This window comes from Populus euphratica, unplaced genomic scaffold (assembly GCF_000495115.2).
Source record: "Populus euphratica unplaced genomic scaffold, PopEup_1.0 scaffold182.1, whole genome shotgun sequence".
Taxonomy (NCBI): Eukaryota; Viridiplantae; Streptophyta; class Magnoliopsida; order Malpighiales; family Salicaceae; genus Populus; species Populus euphratica.
The window spans coordinates 23,511-47,864 of record NW_011500063.1 but is presented as its reverse complement, the minus strand read 5'-3'; the positions used below and the strand labels follow the sequence as shown (position 1 = coordinate 47,864).

Below are 24,354 nucleotides of genomic sequence, written 5' to 3'. Positions count from 1 at the left end.
TTAATTTAGTTCTCGGAAAAATATTTTTTTATTCTTGATAAAAAATATTTTATCAAAATTGTGAAAATTTAAAAAATATCATGTTATTTTTTTATTATATCAAACTTAGAGTGTGTTTAGTATTGCGGTAGTTGTTGTGGTTTGAAAAAAATATTTTATAAAAAGTATTTTTAGTTGAGACTGGTTTGAAAAAAATATGTGTTTAGTTAAAACTGTGGTTAAAATTAAAGTTGAAAAAAAAATAGTTTAATGTATTTGGTTAAAAATGCTTTTGACTTTAAGGTTATAAAATAATTTTAAAAAATATATTAATATTGATGATTTTAAATTTAAATATTGTAAAATTAATTACTCATATTACATCATAAATATAAATAATACTTTGTATAAAATATTATTTATTATTCCATTAAACTATTTATAATTCTATTACGTACTCATCTGATCATGATTCTTTGAACGTGCAACAAAATCAGGTAAAATATCATCAGAAACAAAATTAGAATTGTGATCAATTTTCACAAATATTACATCATCATGCAATGTTCTTTTAATTTATGTAGTATTATTGAATAATATTAAATATTAGTTTTTTAAGTAAAATATAATTTTTAAAAAACTAATTTATTTTTACTGGATCAGACACGGTCCAATAAATTCTATTCATATGAATAATGCAAAAAACAATTTCACCTAACACCGGTAAATGCTTCTCATATTGCAGGTAAATTATAATTCAACTTAGGTACTGTTAAGGTGAATTTAATTTATATGGCATGGCATGGGCATTGTTATGAATAGTGTTCGTGTAAATAAATAGAAGCCGGTGAAGAGAAGCAGCTCCCAACAGCTTTTACAAAACCTCCATTTGAAGAAAAAAATTATAAGGTTCACTAAATAAAAATCTATTTTTTTTATATTACTAAATACTTAGTTTACGCAGTTAGTTTTAAAATTAGAAGGTATCGTATAAACAAACATTTTTTTAATTTTTTAATTTTTAATTATTATATATTTTATTTTGATTTTTTTGATTTTATTATTTAGAATTTAATTGAATTTGATTTTTATATCAATTTTGGTTCTTGTTTTTTATTATTATTTTCTTTTCTCTTATTTTTTTAATTAAATTTTTTTATATATTATATTTTATCCTTATCCTTATTCTTTTTATTTATTTTATTTAAAATAATTAATGAAATTATATATTTTTTTAATTTCATAATCTTTAAACTTTTTTATTTGTTATATTTGGTTATTATTAATTTAATTATTATTTATTTTATTTGAGATAATTTTTATAATTTTTTTTAATTTCATTCTTATTCAAATTTTTTATTTAGAATATTTATTTTTAATTTTGTTAATAAAATTTTTAAAAATAAAGTATTAATAAGTTATTTTTCAGTTTATTTTTTATGATATAATAAAACACTACAAAATATTTTCTAGTTTATTTTTTATAATACTATTAAATATAAAAAAAATATTTTTTTTTTAAAACATAAATTATTTTTCAGTAAATAATCAGATCTAAATTGAAAAAACTCTCCTTAACTTCAGGGGGGAAATTGCAATTAAACCCTTTCTCTACAGCTAAAAGGAAAGCGCAAGAAAAAGGAGAAAACCTTGAGTGAGAAGCTCTCAAACTCTCTCTTCCTTTCGCACAAGCAAAAACCGCTCCTCTTTCTCTCTCTCGCTCAATCGCGTTCATATGCTTCTTTGATCTCCGCTTTAGGTATCTCTACAGTCTCTCTCTATCTTTCTCTCCGCGATTTATCTTTATTTTTATTCTTTTTATAATTTCCTCTTCAAATTTATTTTATTTCATTTCATTTCAGGTGAAATTTGTTGAATTTTTAATTTCTTGCAGTTTGTCCCTTTTCTTTTCATTTAATTTTCTATTTTACTCTTTTTGGTTGCTGAGAAAACTGTAGAAATGCGAAGAAATACTAATTTCGGAATACTATAGCGTTTTGTTTTTAATGTTACTGTAGGAAGGAGCTGATATTGATAATTAGAATATATTTTTGTAGGTGAAGTTTAAGGGAAAATCATGCCGGACGTGCAAGCTCTTGTTAATGATTTTCTTATCAAGCTTAAGAAACGGTGATTATTTTCATTAATGTTTCACTAATTGTGTCTGTTAAGTGATTTTTTCTTAACAAGGTTATTTTGTTTTTTGTTGTTTTTTTGGCAGTAAGATTGAGGGCTCGCAGGCCACGGCGAGGCACACAGCAGAACTGTTAAGATCAGTTATTTCACAGCAGCGAGTTCCCTACACGAATCAGGCTGCAGCGTTAATTGATGCTGTGAGGGCTGTTGGTGAGAAGCTGATTGCTGCTAATCCTGTTGGTGAGTATTTCATTTGATAAAATGAATGCTAGTTACTAGAGTGTTGTTTTAGGGTAATGAGTCATGGGCTGGTTTCTTATAAAGTCTTGTATTTTGTTGTTTTTGGTAATGTTTCTGTTGTTGTATACATTTGTTTGCAGAACTTGCTGTGGGTAATATTGTGAGGCGTGTTTTGCACATTATTAGGGAGGAGGATCTTTCTTTGACAACAGCTGCTATTGCGGGGTTGAACTTATCAGCAGCAAGTGATGGGGATGACGATGATGATGGTGAGCAAGATGAGCATACAGTTCTATCAGCTGCTGCTGTTGCTGCTGCTGCAAGAAGCACTTTGCGTCCTCCTTCCTTGCAAACCCTGCTGGAGGACATACCTGAGTCAGCAGCTATTCCCCGTACTTCTTCGTCGGGTGGTGATTCTGAAGGAAAAAGCAAATGTGAGTTTCTTATTTAAATGGATGGTCTTTCCAAGTGTTTTTTAATGATTGCACACAGTATGCCAGTCGATCATTTTGCACATTAAATAGGTTCATTTGGCTGAACAAGTATTTATCTGAAACTCAGATGATTGCGGTGGTCTAGTATATGGTGTGTGTGTGTGTGTGATGGAGCATTTTGATATGTAAGGACTTTTTCTCCAACAGCTGCTGATAAAAGTTCAAGAACTCGAAGGTTGAAGCATGATGTCATTGAAGCAGTTAACGAGCTTATTCAAGATATTACCAGCTGCCATGAACAGATTGCTGAACAAGCCATAGAACATATTCATCAAAAGTAATTTTTCTCAATCAAGCTTTGACCATTAGGTTCATTTTTTCCCTATGAGCTCCTTTTCTTCGTTTTGGTTTGTGTTGCTGGCACTGAAGTTCCATTTGACATGCAAGAATTGATATGATGGTCTCTGGTTCGTTTTTAGTGTTTGTCCCTATTATGGTTTTTACTTTAATTTTGTCATGCATACAATTTTTCATTCACAGGTATCCATGGACATGCTTTTAGACTGTAATCGGTCCTCAGATTTCATAAGTAGTGTATTTAGTTTGATTCTGAATAGTGCTTTATGTTTTCTCATAGCAGTTAGCAGTATGAGAGTAATTTTACTCAAATCAGTAGTATTTGAGTTGAGGTGAATTGAGTGAAAAAATTAGAGGCAATTGAGTCTATGCCATGGGTTATCATGGGATACTGGGATGTCTTCATTCATCAATCATATCAATGCTGTGGGTTATTACGGTTCATGGGGTAGCAATTTTTAAATGGGGTGTCATGGTCTCACTTTTAATATCCTGTGAGCTCCTTTTTTGTGCCTTTAATGTTAAAGTTTGATCTTTGAACTGACTGTTGGAATTTCAAATGAGGATGTGATATTATCTTTCAATTTTTGTTATCTTTCCAATTTTTCAGTGCTAAATTTCTCTTGCAAAGAGAACATGTCCCTGGTTTAAGTAAAGGTTCAGATCAGTTATCTCAATTGCATGGCTTTTAGCCTTGTGGATGCTTTATCAGGAGCCAACAATTTCACCCTCCTAGTGTATATTCTTACATAAGTTCTCTTGTTCACATGTACAACTTCATGCCCTCTTTCACTGAGTAATTTGAAAACACTCCTGGTGTAAACTTTCAGTTTCCATGACATAGATTTTTAATTGCTACATATATTAATTCATTGCTTTTGACACTTTCTTTTATTGACTCTATTGTTAAACACATCTTTTCAGTGAGGTAATATTAACTTTAGGTAGTTCAAAGACAGTGTTGGAATTTCTTTATGCCGCGAAGGAAAAGAAAAGATCATTCCGGGTTTTTGTCGCTGAGGGTGCTCCGAGGTGAGTACAAGTCGCTTGGTGTTAGTTACAGGGCTGGATAACTATTTTAAGTCTTCTCTTTGTTAAAATACAAGTTTTTCAATTGTCAATTGGTACTTAACTAGGTATCAAGGGCATCTTCTTGCGAAAGAATTGGTTGCAAGAGGTTTACAGACTACTTTGATTACTGACTCTGCAGTTTTTGCCATAATTTCCCGAGTGAACATGGTAAGAGGGAGTCTAGTTTATTTTCTTTCCTTCTCTATTTTTTAGTATTGGTATGCGGCCTATTTTAACCTACCTAAAATTTGTTATGTAAAGGTTATAGTTGGCGCTCATGCTGTAATGGCTAATGGTGGTGTGATAGCACCTGTTGGGCTCAATATGGTTGCACTTGCAGCTCAAAAGCATGCTGTACCTTTTGTTGTGCTTGCGGGCAGTCACAAGGTAATTTAGCATAATAATATCCGTACTTGTCCCTAGAGTTTTGGTAGCAAGCAAACAAACTGCCATATTTGAATTGTTTGCGCTATTTTTGTTATGAATGGTATGCTGCTCAACTTGTGATGGGAAAAAGACAAATAAATGGTAATAAATGGAATGTCTATTCTGTGACCCAGGAGATGCTTGGCATTCCCTTCTCAGCTCTCTATTCTGTTAGTGTCCGTCTTTTTTCAGTGGTCCAGAAGATTTTTGTCATTTCCTTATCAGCTTCTTTATTCTTTCAGTGTCAGTCTTTATTTGCTGGGCCATGGTGGCAGCTCATGCTGCTGACTTAGCAAAAGCCTAAGAGGCAATAAATTGTTTGAGTTATAAGCATAAAAATTGCAAGTTATAACAAAGAACTCTTGCGTTTGGTGTTCCTAGACGCTTAACATTTTGTCTTTTGTAACTTGTTGTTTTCCTCTGAACTCAGATCATTGTTTATCAAATCAATTTCTTGATTTTTCCCCCCTAATGTTTAGTTTTTAGAAATCTAGTACTCATGACATGGATGAAAATGCCCAGAGAGGTCAAAAGTTTATGAATCCAAAGTTGAAGCCAAAGGGAGAAAAACAAATATGGGATTTCTTTGTTGAATTGTAACTGGATGATGAAAACAGTAGGTAAAATGACTTGGATAATGTTAATGACATCTGTGGTGATAATTATGACTTTGACATTTAAAAATTGTTCTAATTCTTTGCTTGGCCCTTCTTACAATTGGCTGTTTTCCTGCATGGCAGTTGTGTCCCCTTTACCCTCACAATCCTGAGGTCTTACTTAATGAATTGAGGTCTCCATCTGAGCTGCTGGATTTTGGAGAATTCTCAGATTGCTTGGATTTTGGGAGTGGCACTGGCTCTCCTCTTCTTCATGTTGTCAATCCAGCATTTGATTATGTGCCACCAAAGCTTGTTAGTCTGTTTATCACTGACACGTAAGTCCCAGAACTTTTGAGGACATCATCTACATTGGATAAGTAAATATTGAACTGCATTTATTTTTTTATTAATCCTATTGATTTACTGGCAACCACTAATGCAAAGTGACGAATTATTGTTAAGGATAGTTCTTATCCACTAAATATTGTTTGGCCTCTTGTGCCAAATCAGATGGGGTTGGATAATTCTCATGTTCCAACTTCCAATTTTTAAGTGATTCAATTTTATTTTTATTTTCTTCTCCTGCAATTCTAACAGTTTCTAAATTCTAATTACTTTACAGTGGAGGGCACAATCCATCATACATGTATCGACTCATTGCAGATTATTACTCTGCTGATGATTTAGTGGTGCGACGAAGGAATGCTTTGGGAAATTGAGCTCAGATTGCTTTTGTTTGCTATATTCTCTGTAAGTTTCCTCTTTTAATAGAGTTTGCCAAGGGTGTGCAGATTTTCACCATCATGGAAGTCTGCTACGTGAAGCATTAATCATGCTATCTTTCTCTTGATCTTTTGCCAAAAAAATGGGAATGAAGTTTGTATAGCTGCTAGAATGCTAGCATTTCTATCATCCCAATTCCCTCTCAGTTCTCTCTCGTCATTTCATGCATGCTTGGTCTTCAAGAGCTTCACTTGCTGCTTCCCCTTGCCGAAATTCTTTTCATTCCCCTCATCAACTGTGGCCAATCTCAATGACTGCAATTCAGATTGCTTTTCCTTAATCGATTCCAAGTCATAGTAAGACTATGCACTGCAATTCAAATGTATGTTGTACGCACATAGTTTCTTGTGACCACAGAAAAACACTATTAGGAATTTCCTTCTCTTTTCTTTTTGGTAGCAATTGTGGTAAATCATGATGGCCTTGTAATGCTTATGAAAAGTGGTTGAAAAATATCAATGTTTTCAACTCTCTCATACTTCCTTGGGACATAACACAGCCATTGCTCATTTGTTGGCATGCTGCTTATATTTTCCGGTTTCACCTTTCAGGTAGTTTAGGAGTTACCATGGAAGTGGTGGATGCGCAGATGGAAATTTTAGCTCAGTGTATGGAAGCATGTCAACCATTGTTTATGCTGGAAGAGAAGCAGAATTATTGATTGGGACCAATGAGAAAGAGAGAGAAATGCCGAGAATGGCCATTTTTGTGATTGTGATGAAGCAGTAGTCTAAGAGCTCCACTCGGAGAAAGAGGGAATGATAAGATGCTTATGTGCAAGTTAGAAACCTTGTCTGCCGTGACAAAACTGTGCAAAGGAAGGGGATAAAAAAAAAACAGAAAAGAAGAAGAAGACAGCAATCTGGGTTGTACTGAGCTTGATGGAAAACTTGATGATAGTTTGGGCATGGAGACTGCGTATAGTCAGTGGGCTGTGTGGTGTTAGCACTTTTGAAAGTAAGAGGTTTTGGTTTTGTTGTGTTAGAACTTTTGCACATAATCGTTTCCAACGAGAGTTCTTGGATTTAAGTTTTGTGAGACTAAAAAAAGCAGATTTCAAAAATGGAAATTTAAATGGAAATGGAAATAGTTCTCTAATATTTTTTTTAAAAATCATAGTTAAAAAATGTCACCAACGATTAAAATTATTATTTTTTATATTTAATATTACTTTTTTAATTAACTATTTTTCAATTATATTATCACAAATACAAGATAGTAAGATAATAATTATTTTATAAAAAAAAAATATTGTAATTTTAATCAAAATGTAGTTATGATTTTATTTAGTAAAACTTCAATCTTGATTTTGAATATGTTTTTAATTAAAAAGAAAAACAGGAATGTTTTCTGCAGTTTTTATTTCGGGCTAATTAATGAAAAAATATACATTAATAACGCAAAGATATTTATGCAATATTATTATTAAACCTGTTGAAAAGGATGGATTTTTAAATCTTTGCACTTAAATTTTTACCGAGCACAAATTTTTAATTAAATTATATAAAAATTAACTTCAATGTGTGTTTATTTATTTAATAAATTCAAAGAGAATTTCTAGAAAATAGTTTATTTTTAAATTTTAAAAAATCTGAATAATAAAATTAATAAAAAAAACAATAAAACAAGAAAAAAAGAAGGATGTTGAGCCAAATATAAGCTTTAAATATATAATCCAAGCTAAGAAATATCATATATAAAAAAATATTAAAATTTAATTTCTAACAAATTTAATATTAAATAATAAATTATTATTATTACTGATATTATTATAAATATTATTATTCTTCTTTTTATAATAATTATTAGTATTGATGTTATCAATATTACTAGTATTATTATCATTTTATATATCATAATTATTATTACTCCTATTATTGTAATTACCACTACTATTGTTATAATAAAATGTATTATGTATTGTTTGGAAACCAGTGCAAACAGTGTTTCTAGTAAATTTTAATTTTTTTGTTAAAAATTAATTTTTTTTTATGTATTTGAATTTGTTTTAATGTGTTAATATAAAAAATAATCGCTAAAAAATAAAAAAATATTTTGATACATTTTGACATGAAAAACACTTTAAAAAACAACTGCAATTATACTTTTAAACAAATTTTTATTATTATTATCATTGTTAACTCTATTAACTTTATCACTATTTATTATCATTGCTGTTATTATTAATATTATAACTATATTTATTATCATTGTTTTAACTGTCATTATTATTATTATTATTATTATTATTATATTACTAATAACATTATTGTTGTTGTTACCTTTATAGTTATTATTATTATTACTGTTGTAATTATTACTATCATCACCATAATTATTGATATTATAATCATTACAACTAGCATAATAAATTAATTATAATACTACTATTACACTGTTATTGTTATTATTATCATTATGACTATTGTTGTCTTAATAAATTGTTAGTATCACCATTATCATTACTATTACTATTATTATTATTATTATTATAACCACATTAATATTATCATTTATTGTTATTATTAGCACTAACATTGCTATTATCATTGGCATCATTATTAATTATATTATTATTAATACTACAACAGTTATTCATATTTTTTTTTGTTTTTGTTATTATTGTTATCACAATTATTATTATCATTGCAACTATTATGGTTATAAAAAGACAACTATATTCACTACAATTATTATCAATATTATTACCATTCTTATTGGTTTCATCATTATTATTAGTATTATTATTTTAATTATAATTATTATCACCACCACCACGACCATCACTATCGTTACTTATAATGATTTGTTATTATCAATATTATCATCATTATTAATAATATAATTATCATTATCAGTATTACTATTATTACAACGACTAAAATTATTATTATTATTATTATTATTATTATTATTATGAAAAAAATCTTTAACTTTACTTGAAGGATAAAACTAAAACCATAAAAACTTTAATAAAATAGAAAAGAAAATAAAAAAAAAATCAAAAGAAGAAAGACCAGACTAAAATAAATATTATTATTATTGAAAAAAATCATAAATTTGTTTTGAGGAATAAAATTAAAAACTATAAATTTTTTGACAAAAGAGTAAAAAAGAAGAAGAGAATATGGATGAGATCGTAAGAAAAAAATAAAATCTACAAGCCATCTAAAAAAAATAAAAAAATAGGGATCAAATTTCATAAATGAACTTATGAAGGATAAAATTAAAAAAAAATAATTTGAAGTGATTTTTACAAACAAAAAAAAAAAATATGAGCTAAATATGAAAAGAAAAAAAGTTTGAAAGTTTATTATGTTTGTTTCTATAAGCAATGTGAAAATCAAGGTATATGATAAAAATGAAGGAAAAAAAAATTAAATTAATAGCAAACTGAATACCATTATTATACACATGTTATCTAAAATAAAATAAAATATAACAACAAGTATTCAAATGCATGCTATAAAAAAAAAGAACAACAAGAAGTATTCAATGACATAAAAAAATATCTTTTTTAACCACGGCTATTATTTATATATATTATTTAAAAATAATAAAGTAGCTAATACATAAATTAATAATTTTTTATTTTTTTATATGTCAAAAGACAATATCAATACAAGGATAAAAAAGCTACCTGTAACCATCATGAAACGAAAAATCAGCCCATGATGCTTTGAGAATTGTCCGTTTAAGGGTGATAGAGTTTGTGCCCTATTCTAAAAAAAATTATAAACAAACAATGCCTTTGCTTATAGTTAAGTTAAAAATTGCTTTCAAGGGTATTAAAGTAAATCCATTGTATATAGATGCCCTTTGAAGAGTGACAAAATGAATACTACAAAAATACTAATCTACCCCTATACGCTAGTTAATGTTTTTTTTTAAGAATAAAAATAAAATTTTATTATTACGCTAGTAATATACAATATTTTTCCCATACGAATGAGCTTTTCTTTAATCCCCGAAGCATGAAGTGAAGAGGAGACAAGTCGTTTCAGGCGATCGTTCCAGGGTGAAGTCTATCATGTGACACGTCCATTGGCTAAGGTTAATTTTAGAAACCACTTAAATATATATATATATATATATTGTCAAACCAAAGTTGACACGTATGGTAAAAACGATCCCTTAAATATTACAATTTGGTTGAATAATACTTTTACTGTGTTCTGTTATCAATTTGAATCCCTTTCTTTCAACGATCAAGTCCCTAACTATTCATCCACACCAAAGTGAGTTATAGAAAAACTAGTAAACAAATTGACAAAAATAAGTAAAGGAGCTGAGTTGAACAGATGTAAACGTTTTAGGGACCATAAATGATTTTATCCCTTTCGACGCAGCATAGTAGCTGCATACACGTGCTTTCACCTAGCAAGCCGGCAACGCAATCCCCAGTCCCACTTCCATCCTTGCCGGTGACGGAATTTATTTCCTCCCCAATCACACTCCTCCACCTCAACCTTTCTCTTCCATCCTTCTCCCACCACGTGTCACTTCTTCACCGTCACCGTTTACTTTCCCGTCATCCATCAAAAACCCATCACCTAAAAAACCATCTCCTCCTCCTCCTCCTCCTCTCTCTCTCTCTCTCTTTCTCACTCACTCTCTTTCTCTCACCAGAATCTAGAAAACAGATCTGACCGTTGATCTCACCGACTCTCCGTCATGGATGATGATGATGATATACAGTCACACTCAAACACCACCGAGTCTTCCTCACCGTCACCGTCACCACCACCACCGAACGGAAGAATCACCGTGACTGTTCCAGCTACCGCCACCGTGCCTCCACCCCCTCCGCCACAACAGACTGACAACAGCTTAGCACTTGTTTTGCCGACGAAGTCGAAAGCGAACGGAAGCGGAGGAGGAGGAAGAGAGGATTGCTGGAGCGAAGGAGCCACGGCTGTGTTGATTGATGCTTGGGGAGAAAGGTATTTAGAGTTGAGCAGAGGGAACTTAAAGCAGAAGCACTGGAAAGATGTGGCTGAAATTGTCAGTAGTAGAGAAGATTATTCAAAATCTGCGAAAACTGATATCCAGTGCAAGAATAGAATTGATACCGTGAAGAAGAAGTATAAATTGGAGAAAGCGAAAATGGCTTCTGGCGGTGGGGTAAGTTCTTGGCCTTTTTTTGATCCTTTGGATAGACTAATTGGGTCTACTGCGAGGGTTCCTGCTGTTGGTAGTGGCAGTAAATTTCCATTTGCGATTCCTGTTAGGGTTCGGAGTAGTAGTAGGAGGGGCGGGACTAACCAGTATCATTTCAGGAGGAATCAGAATATGAAGGCTCGGAAATGGGGTAAGGATGACGACGACGACGACGAAGAGGAGGAGGAGGAGGAGGAGGAGGAGGAGGAGGAGGAAGAGGATGGTAGTTTTCCGCCGCAGAAGAAAAGAAGAGTGGTGGTTGAGAGGGAAGCGGGTGGGAAAGGAGGAGGAGGGAAGGAAAAGAAAGGAGGGTGGGGGAATTCGATTAGGATGTTGACGCAAGCAATGTTGAAGTTTGGGGAAGCTTATGAGCAAGCTGAGACTGCCAAGTTGCAGCAGGTGGTGGAGATGGAGAAGACAAGGATGAAGTTCTCGAAAGAGTTGGAGTTACAAAGGATGCAGTTTTTTATGCAGACACAGATGGAGATTTCGCAGTTGAAGAACGGGAGAAAGGGAGGGAATGCTAGCGGAAATCACCACCACCACCACCACCACCACCATACCGGTAATAACAATATTACTGCTAGCAATAATGTTAACAATAGTGATAGTGATAATTAAGTGAGCTAAGAGTTACTGTTGATTAGTGTTAATTTTTAGAGTTGTAAGTCTTATTAGGTTTGTGTGTTTTGTAGGTGAAAATGCTCCATTAGGGATGGAGATTTGTAATGTTTATGATGTTTAATTTACATGAAAGGAATAAAATTTCTGTTAATGTTGGGGGTAAAATGATTTGATTAGGGTCCGTTTGGGAAAGCTATGGCTTTTTGCTGCGGCCGTCTTCTCGAAAGCTACAAATTGAAACTCTAAAATCATGTGTGGAAGGGCAGTGATATTAGCTTGCAAGTATTACCAAACATTTTGGAATTCTGCTTTTGAGTGAAAGCCATGGAAGGTAAAAAAATAGCCAAAGGCTGGTGATTCACAAATGGGCACTAAATACTTGTTTGTAGCTTGCATTTTGCAAAGATTACTTGCTTGATTACTCTATCACGGCTTGTCTTAGAAAGACAGTGAACATAGATTATGTGTAGCTTGCATTTCAAGGTGTCTGCTTTTTTGCTTATTGCTACACGCATCATTTTGAAGAGCAGGGGACCAGTTCGATTGCTGTAGTGCCCACTGCTTTAAATCTTTCAGCAGCATCTTCACTTGATTTGCTTCTCGTCCCATCCCCCTGCTTGCCTAGTTTTTATTTGCTGTTAAATCTGTTGATTGATTATTTATATAGCAGCAGAATAACTAATTTTAGCTGAATAGAATCTATTAAGAGAATGGTAGTGAGAGCAGTGTCATGGTGACCCATCAGGTGGTAAATAATTCTCTCTTTTCAGCACCGTCTTCTCTTCTTGCTTCCTCCCTATATATCCCCACCCCTCCCTTCGGTTCTTCCAGCCTGTAGGAGAATCTATTGTATCAATATGGATCTGCAATGGCCCTTCAATGGTGATTTGGTACTGATGTTTTTATGGCTCGCTGCTGCCTTCTAGTCTTTTGGTGTTACATGCTGCTTTTGGGCTCCCGATGTCATACGGACGTCATTCTCTGGCTTCCTGATGTTACAGGACTGCAGTTGTTTTTTTTTTAATCCTCCGGTGTCAGATGGGGAGTTGCTGACTCCTGCGGTATCCTAGGGTTTTTGGCATCATTTCAACTGCTGCCATTCTCTGCTATCCGAGCATCATTCCAGCTTACTGCAATCGTCCTTGTAAGTTATGGTGGTCTCATGCCTGCTCTGTTCTGTCTCGCATTAAAATCCCAGTTGACGTGTGACAATCTGCATGGTAGCTTGTTGGTTTCTTGTCACTCTGCTTATTATGGCTGTTATGCTAATTCTCTTATCACCGATCAGTTTATTTTTTTATTCAATATCATTAGGGTTTTCCTCTTTATATATATATTAGCCTTGAGATAAACTGATTCTAGAATGAATAAAAAATAATTATTTTGAGAGTTTTTTTTAATAATAATTATGGTTTCTTGTTTTTTTAATGGAACTGATAACAAACCAGCTTCCATCTATGTAAAGTAATAAAGAAATATTAAATAATTGTATAAACACCAAATAATTTTCAATTTAGCCATTATTTTTTTTGATTAATGTGGGTGTTTGGATTAATTCCACGGGTTCTGAAATTAACGATCATTTAAGCCTTCAATGATCATCATATAAACAATGAAGAACTTGAATCTGAAACCATAAAGAGAACAAACTCACCTTCCCAAGCCTTCAGTGGCCATTACTCTTGTTTTGAAGCATTGTGGTGAATGGCATCCTCGCAGACCAGGAGGTGGGGTGGTCCGTCCATAACAGATCGATGATCTCCAGCAGAGTTCTTCTAATCCTACTCTCTTAACAAAACCCAAGCCTATTATAACAGTCCACAGCACTGCTCTAATTTTCCCACCAAAAATCCGCCCCCGGAAAGGCCGGCGGTGCTGTTTTGATTAGCTAGGCTCCAGGATTCTATAGTGCCTTGAAGATAAGCTGAGGAGGTGCGGTTTTTTTGTAATTCTTGAGCGGTCCAATTTGATTAGAAAACTAACGTCTAAAATCAGTATTTGATTTTAGATTTCAAAATAAAACAAGAAAATTAATTTTTAAAACATGTCGATCACGATCACGAAATAAGAAAATTAAAGTAAGGAGGGATTTTATTTTAATTATGTGGATTTTATTTTATTTTTATTAAATGGATAAATAGGATAGAGTTCGTTTGCATGGCGTGAGGAGAGTTAACTTAAATTCAAATTAAAAAAAAAGAAGCGAAACTAAATCTTTGGCCAGAAGAGATAATTGCTGTGAATAAAAGATTAAATTGTAATAGTATTTTGGATAAGAAATATACATGGAATAAAAGGAAAACATTCTATTATTGAAAATCATATTTTATTTGCTTATTTTTATAGAATGGATAATAATATATATAGTTTGCTCCCAACTAAACTTAAATCCTGGAATTAAACTTAAACACAAACGGATACAGAATCCAAGTACATAAAATAAAAGATAATTTGTGATCGGATTTTAGGATAAAATAAAATAATTATAGAATAAGAGACACGTCAGGAGACCAGATTTTACGATAAAATATATCTGTTTAAAAAGATAATAGATCGGTGATGAATTTCAGATTGAGTAAATCTCAACTAACAGGATACATACTCCTATAAATTCAAGCATTAAATACATTATTTTTCACTCTGCTTTTGCTTCCCGATAAAGAAACAAAGAATGCAACCTTCAAAGGTATTGCTCGCCACCCTTTTATTTTTCACACTCGCTCCTTGGGCTACTGCTAGTAAGGTTACCTACGATGGCAGAGCTATCATCATCGATGGCAAACATAAACTTCTGGTGTCTGGTTCCATCCATTATCCCCGGAGCACTGCCCAGGTATTCTTATAATTTTTTTTAATCCCAGTGTGTATATATATATATATGTTCAACATAATAATTTATATTTTAATTTTATAGATGTGGCCGGACTTGATTAAGAAATCCAAGGAAGGGGGACTGGACGCCGTTGAAACTTACGTTTTCTGGGATTCCCATGAACCTGCTCGTCGGGAATATGATTTCAGTGGCAACCTGGACCTTATAAGGTTTCTCAAGACAATTCAAGACGAAGGGCTCTATGCTGTTCTTCGTATTGGACCATATGTTTGTGCTGAATGGAATTATGGGTATTTAATAGTTTTTTAATTTATTTAATTGAATTCCAGTGTATTTTTTTTAATTCTTTTAATTTTTATTGCTCAGTGGGTTCCCCGTATGGTTGCATAACATGCCTGGTGTTCAGTTGCGAACTGCTAATGATGTTTTCATGGTAAGAAAATAGTTATTTAAGCATTAATTATAGTATTTACTACAACTAATCATTTATTATAATTAATTTATTCTGTTAATTTTTATCTTTAGAATGAGATGAGGAACTTCACTACACTGATAGTTAACATGGTGAAGCAAGAGAATCTCTTTGCATCACAAGGAGGACCTGTTATTCTTGCCCAGGTGCATTTTTTTTTAATATATATTTTCTATTTTAAATCTTAAATAAACTCATTAATTATTTTTCTTCTTTATTGACAAATTAAATTGTTTCCAGATTGAGAACGAATATGGCAACGTCATGTCGTCTTATGGGGATGAAGGGAAGGCGTATATTGAATGGTGCGCAAACGTGGCTCAATCTCTTCACATTGGAGTTCCATGGCTCATGTGCCAGCAGGCCGATGCTCCAGAACCGATGGTACCCTCTTTTTCTTCTTAAATTTATTAATTTATTTTAGAAATATTTATTTTATTTAATTCTTGTGATTGATTTTTGTTACCAGATCAACACATGCAATGGCTGGTACTGTGACCAATTCACTCCTAATAGGCCAACTAGCCCTAAAATGTGGACTGAGAATTGGACCGGCTGGTAACTCACATGTTTTTATATATTTATTTTTAATATTTAAACTTTGTTTTAATTTCTTGTTATTAAATCTTATTTAATTTAATTCTTAAAATGGATTTCTTTAGGTTTAAGAGCTGGGGTGGTAAAGATCCACACAGGACTGCTGAGGATCTTGCCTTTGCTGTAGCAAGATTTTACCAACTTGGAGGCACTTTCCAGAATTACTACATGGTTGGTTTAAATCTTATATGTTCATAAATTCTTTTTGTTAATGACAATAATAACAATAATTAATTTGTTTAAAAATATTTTATTATATATTTCAGTATCACGGTGGAACCAACTTCGGTAGAACAGCCGGCGGTCCATACATCACTACATCTTATGACTATGATGCTCCATTAGATGAATATGGTAATAAACTATTTAACGATCAGCTGTTTATGTAGCTAAATTATTATTCGTTTTATTATAATTATAATTATAATTATATTATCATGATCATATATTATATGATTTCAATAGGGAATCTGAATCAACCAAAATGGGGGCATTTGAAGGAGCTTCATGATGTGTTGCACTCCATGGAAGATACTCTTACACGAGGGAACATCTCCTCAGTTGACTTTGGCAATTCTGTCTCGGTTTGTATATAACTTCTTTATTATCAAGGATTTAATTAGACACATTGAAGCTTAATATATATTATGTTAAAATTATTGTATATTTATTTATTTATTAGGGCACTATATATTCAACTGAGAAGGGATCGAGCTGCTTTTTGACCAATACAGACTCTAGAAACGATACAACAATCAATTTTCAAGGCATAGATTATGAGGTGCCTGCATGGTCTGTTAGTATACTGCCTGATTGCCAAGATGTGGTATACAATACGGCTAAGGTAAATGGGATTAATTTATATAAATCTGTAGTTTATTAAATTTTATTTTTCATGTTTTATTTAACAATTGTTTATAATTAATATTGTTAGGTTTCAGCTCAAACATCTGTGATGGTAAAGAAAAAAAATGTTGCTGAGGATGAGCCCGCTGCTCTTTCATGGTCATGGAGGCCCGAGACGAACGATAAATCGATTCTTTTTGGAAAAGGAGAGGTCTCGGTCAATCAGATTCTTGACCAGAAAGATGCAGGAAATGATCAGAGTGATTATCTCTTCTACATGACAAGGTATACTTTCTGTTCTTATTTTAATGTTATTCGTTAATTATCTAATTAATTACCTAATTAATTATTTTTAATTTACAGTGTGAGTCTTAAGGAAGACGATCCCATATGGGGGGACAATATGACTCTTCGGATTACAGGCAGTGGTCAAGTACTTCATGTATTTGTTAATGGGGAGTTTATCGGTAACAACCAAATCCTTCTTATTTATAAGGGTTTATTATATATTTTATATATTAATTAGGATGCTAACATTGTTGTTTTTTTTGTTAGGTTCTCAATGGGCTAAGTATGGAGTTTTTGATTATGTTTTTGAGCAAAAAATAAAATTAAATAAGGGGAAAAACACCATTACTTTGCTCAGTGCTACGGTTGGATTTGCGGTAATTAATCTTAATAATCTTAATAATTATTTATTGAAGTGAAATTCTTGATTTTTTAGTCATCTAATTAACGTTTTTTTTCCTTCTTTTTAATTATTCTATAGAACTATGGTGCTAATTTTGACTTGACACAAGCTGGTGTTCGTGGCCCTGTGGAGCTTGTTGGATACCATGACGATGAAATAATAATTAAAGATTTATCTTCACACAAATGGTCCTATAAGGTTGGATTGGAAGGCTTACATCAAAACCTTTATAGCTCTGATTCTTCGAAATGGCAACAAGATAATTACCCCACGAACAAGATGTTTACGTGGTATAAGGTAAATCTTAACCCTAATGATCTATTGATTACATGTAGCTTCATGCATGCATGCTCATATATATATGTTTTCTATTTTTATTTTTGTAGGCTACCTTCAAAGCTCCTCTGGGAACAGATCCTGTTGTGGTGGATTTACTTGGCCTGGGAAAAGGTCTAGCTTGGGTTAATGGTAACAGCATTGGTCGATACTGGCCAAGTTTCATTGCTGAGGATGGATGCGGTCTTGATCCATGCGATTATCGAGGCTCCTACGATAACAACAAATGTGTAACCAATTGTGGCAAACCAACTCAAAGATGGTAATAGTTTTTTTTTTTTTTAAGAACTGTTTTTTGAATGATTTTTTTGTTGTGACTGTGATTTGATGTCTTGTTCTATTCATTCTCTACAGGTATCATGTTCCTAGATCCTTCCTTAACAACGAAGGTGATAACACTTTGGTCTTGTTCGAGGAATTTGGAGGAGACCCTTCTTCGGTTAATTTCCAAACTATTGCAATCGGATCAGCATGCGTCGGTGCTGAGGAGAACAAAAAAATCGAGCTCTCATGCCAAGGAAGGCCAATTTCTGCAATTAAATTCGCCAGCTTCGGCAATCCACTAGGGACATGCGGATCTTTTTCGAAGGGCACTTGTGAAGCCTCGAATGATGCCTTTTCTATTATCCAAAAGGTAAATCGATCTTACCTCTAGGTTTTTCTTGTTTTGTTGATTGTTACAACCGAGTGTTCGAACAAATAATTGAATGTTAATTTCTCATTTATTCTTCTTCACAGGCATGTGTTGGCCAGGAGTCTTGCACCATTGATGTTTCTGAAGATACATTTGGCTCGACGACCTGTGGTGACGATGTCATTAAGACTCTTGCTGTGGAGGCCATTTGTTAGGGCTTTTTTTTTTTTTTTGTTATTAGTGTTCTTTATTGAACAATGTTCTTAGTTTTTGCATTGGTATGTATTTGGATTTTTTTCGTTTTGTTAGGGTTTTTTATTTCTAGTTCTCTCTATTGAACAAGGGTTTTATTATATATTCTTTTTATTGTTTTTAACATTGATCTGCCATTAGAAATAAACTTATAAACTTTCTTGCTAAAAAATTAAATCATAACATGATGATGGCCAGAGACCTTCATTTTCTAGCTAGCTACAGCCTCTTCCACAAGTATTTTGAAATCTCCTCCCTAACCCCTCAACCTTCAAGCTGTTTTCTGTTCTTGTAAGCAACATCTATGCTGTCAATAGACATGGAGCATGGTAGGCTTATAACTCCAAATTAGATCTGGGAAGTTCTCTGGGATAAGGGGTGTTGTTGCTAGAGTGGGTTAAGGGTAAGGAACTGCTAGGATTTCAGTGTTGTGGGCAACATCTCTGCTGTGGTTTGGGGAGAAATAGGTTAAATATCTTTTGGCTTGGTGCTACTGTGTATATATATGATAATAATATGCAAGGAGTAGGTTTATGTGAATAAAGAAATGACATGAAGTATTCATCGCTTGATTGTTGACCGGTTTTCATCTCTACTATCCATTAAATGCCAGTTCAATGGCTCTCATCAGTTACCTTGACATACCACAAAATATTCAAGTCTTTAAGTGTTTAATGTAATTAATAATGAGAAATTTTTTAAATTTTTTTAGAAGAGAAGAATATTTTTGAGTGATAACTTTTTGTGTGTGTTTTTTTAAGTATTTTGTAACTTATATGGTTTATATATAGAAAATACAAGACATAATATTCCATTAATTTATAGGAAAATGTGAAAATTCTATAATTAATAAAATATCAATTTTCTTATTTGATAATATATCTCATATATTTTTAGGATAATTTTAAAAATTTATTTAATCAAACCCTACTTGATTTTTTTAGGTTGAGAATTGTAATTCCCTGTATAAATAATACTTTAGTTCTCTATTTTTAAAATTTATTTACAATCAAGTTATACTTGATTAATCATCTTATTTTAATTTCTGATTAATGCTTCTTATGTGTGTGGCCCATTAGGCTTTTTAACAAGTTGATCCAAATATAAATTATAATTTTAAATAAATTAAATAAAATTAAATAATTAATTGATTTATATTTGAAGATCAATTACAATATCTAACAACTTGTTATGAACCTTCAAATATTAGAAAAGTCATAAGTAATTTGATTTAATTTTTTAGTGACTAATTTTTTAGTGTAATTATTATTCATTTATTAATAATATTTTAATTTAAATATTATAACATTTAGTATGTTTATTATGTCATATCATATCTGTTATAATTTAAGAATAAATAAAATATTTCTCTTAGGGCTTGATTAAATATAAAAAAAAATAAAGAAAACACTGAAACTCAAAATGATAGATAAAAACACAACTGTAGTCCACATTAAATAAAGTTTTTTTTTGCTAGATTTTCTTGCTCTAGTACCCCGCGGGGTGTAGTATTTTTTTAACATAAAAGAATATCTAGACAGTGAATTTGAGTTAATTTAACTCATTTAATTGAAAAAAATTAGAAAGTTTATTGATTTTAGATGATAATTTTTTTAAAAAATTAATTTTTAAAAATAAATAATAAAGAAAAAAATTAAGTCTATAATTCACAACCCGCAACATGAAATTGAGATAAAAAATTATTTTTTTCAATAATTAAAAAAAAATTAAAGTGAAATAAATAAAAAAGACATCATAAAAAAACTTGGATTACCTATGTTAACCTAACGAACTTGCAATTTGGGATAACCTTATAGAAAAAAAAATAATAAAAAATAAGAAGTCTCAAGATTTAAAAGCCCAACATCAAATGATGAAATTAAAAAAAAAAACATTGAAAAAAAATTTAAAGCAATCCGGGTTAACTTGACTAAGATGTGACCTAGGATAACCCTAGTTAAAGGAAGGGGGAAAAAAACTCAATACTCAATAACTTAATGTCAAATAATAAAATTAAAAAAACAATAAAAACAGATAGAAATTAAATTGGGCAAATCTTCAAAACCAACAACTCGGATCATGAGACCAATTTGACCCTATAGAAGACTGAAAAAGAAATCTTGAACAAAATTCTTAATTATCAAAAAAATAAAAATAAAAAATATTAATCAAAATATGATTATCAAATTTGATAAAAGATAATAAAAAAATAATGAGAGACTTAGTTAAAAAAATAAAATAAAATAAGAAAAGGATAGAAAAAGAGTAATTAAAAGAATGAGGACTTAAAATTGAATAAAAAACAAATAAAATGAAATGTTAAGAGAAAAAATTGAAAGAAAAAATAAATTTAGAAAATTATAAAAAAAATTAAAAGAATAAGGACCAAATATGGAAAAAAATGACGTAAAATGTTAAGGACAAAATTGAAAGAAAGAAAAAAAGAAATCAAGCAAATAATAATAATAAAAAAGAATTAATACCATATTTGATATAAAAACTAAACAAAATCAAATGAAAAGGAATGAAACTTCTTTTTTAAAAAAAATATAAAAAAATTCAAAACAAATAAAGACTAGTAAAAAAAAAAACTATAATTGAAAGATAAAATAAATGAGAGGACATGTAATAACCCTAAATTTTCAGGATAAAGGTACATACTTTAACATAGAATTACTAGGATTTTTTTTAATATCATGTGCTCTACCACAAGTATTACTAAAATTCTAGTGGAGTTCCCTTTGTAACAAAATATCTCAAGTTATTAATTTAATATTTATTTTACTTTTATTTTTTGATCTCAATTCCTTAATACAATCATTTTGGATCACAATCTACATCAACCATCTTCCAATAATTACCATTTAAAATAACTTATAAATATTTATATAACATAATAAAGGTTAGAGAGTTTATATAAAATTTTAGTATAAATAATAAAAGTAGATAAATATAAAGAGCCATATTTAAACAAAAATATATTACAATTCAGAATATTATACCTAGTTTATGTAAACAAAAATAATAAATAAGTTTACTTTTGACTTGTATGAGATGACTCTAAAAAATACAATAAACAAATACAAACAAATGATATAATTTACCTAACAATATTAAATTAAATAAAATGTAGCTATATTCTTTTTTTTCCTCTTTTTTATTTTTTATCCCATGCTAATAATCTATTAATCCTAGTTACTTATCATTCCTTATCTTTTATTTTAATTTTCAACATTTAACACCACATTATCATTCATTACTCATGATCAGATTAGCTACTTTGATGTCAATATCAATTTTAAATTGATATCAATAGCCATCATCTTGAACGTGACTAATCAAAGGTATATTGATACTATATTTGTTTGGTATTATTAGCTTTCATTCCATTAAATAGCTAATCAAGTTTTTCAATAAATGTAGATGTTAATGAACTAATTAACATTATTAACCTTTTTATTTTTCAAGGAAAGCTAATTAAGTCTATTTCCAATTGTTTATTTCATATTCATGTTGATAACAATGAACCTATTGACATCATTAACTTTCTTATAATCCAAAACAATTAATCAAGTCCAATTTCATTTATTCCTTTCATGTTCATGTTGATGTCAAAGAACATGTTGACATCATTAACCTAATTGTATTTTTATAACAACTAATCAAGTTCAATTACATTTATTCCTTTCATATTCATGGTAACGTTAATAAATTATTGACATCACTAGCCTTTTTATATTTCAAGAAAACTAATCAAGTTCTTAATAATTATATTTTTATTAAAATAAATGCTGTTATTAATATATCACGTTGACATTATTAACTTTCAAATTACCTTAAATAGCTAATTAAGTTCGCATTTCTTTCCTTTTTCTTTTCATTTAATATTCATAAATTACACATTAAAAAACATCGCAATTAAAACAATTCAAATGATAAAAATAAAATTATCAATATGTAGGACATGTACCTACTATATATAATGTACCAGCACCTACTTTACTCCATGGTCCAGTTGTTGAGGTGTTCTCTATCAAAAGAAGACCAATTCATTGCTGTCAATTCTTATAAACTTAAGAACCATGAATAAGTTTCATTATAAGAACTTCCATCATGGTACGTCCCATGTCATGAACTAAACATTTTTAATTTTTGTGATCATTACTTCCATTATTACTCATACAAGTTTACTAACTTAATTTTTCAAATACAAGTTTTTAACTTAATTTTTCAAAACATATAATTGTTTAATTTCTCTCTATTTTTTTAATTATCCTAACTTCTTAAATTTCTTCATACGAGTGACCTTAAGGTCTTAATTTTTCTCATTCTTTTCTTTTAATTTCTATCATAAATCATCTTATCAACATTAATTATACCCTTCATGAATTAAAATACAATCTTACATATTTATCTTACAAAATCCTCATCCAAGATGCTGCTATAATTCTACCACAACTAGATACAATCATTAATTTCATTCTAGATCACCACATCCACGTCAATTCTCATCAAAACATACAATTTCTACAAGTTTAAAACCATTTACTTAATTTCTTTTAAAATTGGTTGCCTTATAATATGTAATATTACCAAACTTGTTTTCTCAAATAACCTATTATTTTAAGCCATTTTGGATGCTATTCCACTCTAATAACATCAACCTATAATAATTTCATAAACCCCACAATTCTTATATAAGAACTCTAAATTCAAGAATTTAGAATTCAATAAAAAACACCAATTAAACTTCATGATAACTTATTCAAATAAACTTAAAAAAATTTATTAGGAAATAATATGCAGCTAACTAGTCAAAAGTTTTCCAAGCCTTTTCTTTTTCCTTCACCTCCCTAAATTCCTCTCTCTAACTTCTTATTTTCCCCTCATTATATTTTTATAATTTCAAATGATTAAGTATTTATACTAGCACAATCTCACATTGTTCCCTTTGGTCTTTAATTTTCCTTAGGTTTTACAAAGATCAAGCTTAAAAAATATGAAGACCTCTCATTCCCTTCTTTTTCTAAGCAAAGCCGACGGTGCAAGTGCATATACACAACACACATATATAAGAATTTTATTAATTCTCAATATATCCTTTTTTATACCCTTTTATGTTTCAAAGTAAAATTTTTTAGATTTTATTGCTTATTTATACTGAATTTAAGCTGGGTATTTTGAATTTAATTGAATTTTATTTCAATATCTTTATTTTCTCATGCATCACTTTCATTTAACTTTTATTCCTGTTTCTATATTTTTTTATTTTAGGCCATTTTTTTTGTATTTTTTTACTTTTAAAATCGGCACATAAATAATTTTTTTCTTCAAATTTTCAGAATCTATGATCATCTTTTTAGTATAAATATGCAATCTACTTGCATAACATAATATCTACTTCACTAACCTTATCCTTACATATTTTATCTAGGGGATTTGCATTTCATTTCGGATTACTTTTAAAATAACATGCTCAAAGACTTTTTTTTGGTAATATTTAAAACTCATTTCAATCCACTCAATATCTTCGTATTTTATTTTCTAATTCACACATTTTATTTCTAAATTAAGTTTAAATTTTCATTAATATTGAAAGATTTAGGCCAGAGATTTATAGAACAACTTTGATTTTTGGCTGGCTTGGTGCAAATTTCAAGGAGAAGAGAGAAAAAAAAGCAGAAAAGAAAAAAACTCAATCATTGTCAAACCATCGTGATTGGAGTAACATGCTATATCCGAACAGATTTGCCTCAACTGGATGCTTTGGATGACACGTTTGTTGAGAATTTTTTGTTGAAGTATGATGTCGCACACGCCTTTTGAGGGGCATGAGCAACATCCATTTGCTGGACATGAGCTGCATATGTTGTCGCTACACGAC

General features: G+C 30.6%; 3 protein-coding genes across 4 annotated transcripts; all 3 read left to right on the top strand.

Moving 5' to 3' along the window:
• The first annotated feature begins 1,566 nt into the window (after positions 1-1,566).
• On the top strand, positions 1,567-7,059 carry LOC105108088 (translation initiation factor eIF-2B subunit beta-like). Of its 2 annotated transcripts, none has more exons than XM_011002243.1 (11): positions 1,567-1,738; positions 2,037-2,109; positions 2,201-2,355; positions 2,496-2,789; positions 2,997-3,126; positions 4,071-4,178; positions 4,283-4,385; positions 4,479-4,604; positions 5,384-5,577; positions 5,865-5,992; positions 6,577-7,059. In XM_011002243.1, the coding sequence occupies exons 2-10, from the start codon at positions 2,057-2,059 to the stop codon at positions 5,959-5,961; spliced, it is 1,260 nt and encodes a 419-aa protein (XP_011000545.1). In that variant the 5' UTR covers positions 1,567-1,738; positions 2,037-2,056; the 3' UTR covers positions 5,962-5,992; positions 6,577-7,059. The 2 variants fall into 2 exon arrangements, with proteins under 2 accessions (XP_011000545.1, XP_011000546.1); XM_011002244.1 differs by having other exon boundaries at positions 1,621-1,738; positions 2,043-2,109.
• Positions 7,060-10,699: 3,640 nt separating this feature from the next.
• Positions 10,700-11,712, top strand: LOC105108130 (trihelix transcription factor ASIL2-like). Its single transcript, XM_011002323.1, has 2 exons — positions 10,700-11,336; positions 11,585-11,712. The coding sequence occupies exons 1-2, from the start codon at positions 10,700-10,702 to the stop codon at positions 11,710-11,712; spliced, it is 765 nt and encodes a 254-aa protein (XP_011000625.1).
• A 2,754-nt stretch (positions 11,713-14,466) lies between these two features.
• LOC105108087 (beta-galactosidase 15-like) lies at positions 14,467-18,550 on the top strand. The gene is made up of 17 exons (XM_011002242.1): positions 14,467-14,642; positions 14,724-14,932; positions 15,009-15,075; positions 15,168-15,260; positions 15,355-15,498; positions 15,584-15,672; positions 15,777-15,882; positions 15,978-16,065; positions 16,177-16,295; positions 16,394-16,555; positions 16,646-16,842; positions 16,921-17,024; positions 17,113-17,222; positions 17,327-17,545; positions 17,635-17,846; positions 17,939-18,218; positions 18,323-18,550. The coding sequence occupies exons 1-17, from the start codon at positions 14,481-14,483 to the stop codon at positions 18,431-18,433; spliced, it is 2,472 nt and encodes an 823-aa protein (XP_011000544.1). The 5' UTR covers positions 14,467-14,480; the 3' UTR covers positions 18,434-18,550.
• Positions 18,551-24,354: the final 5,804 nt, after the last annotated feature.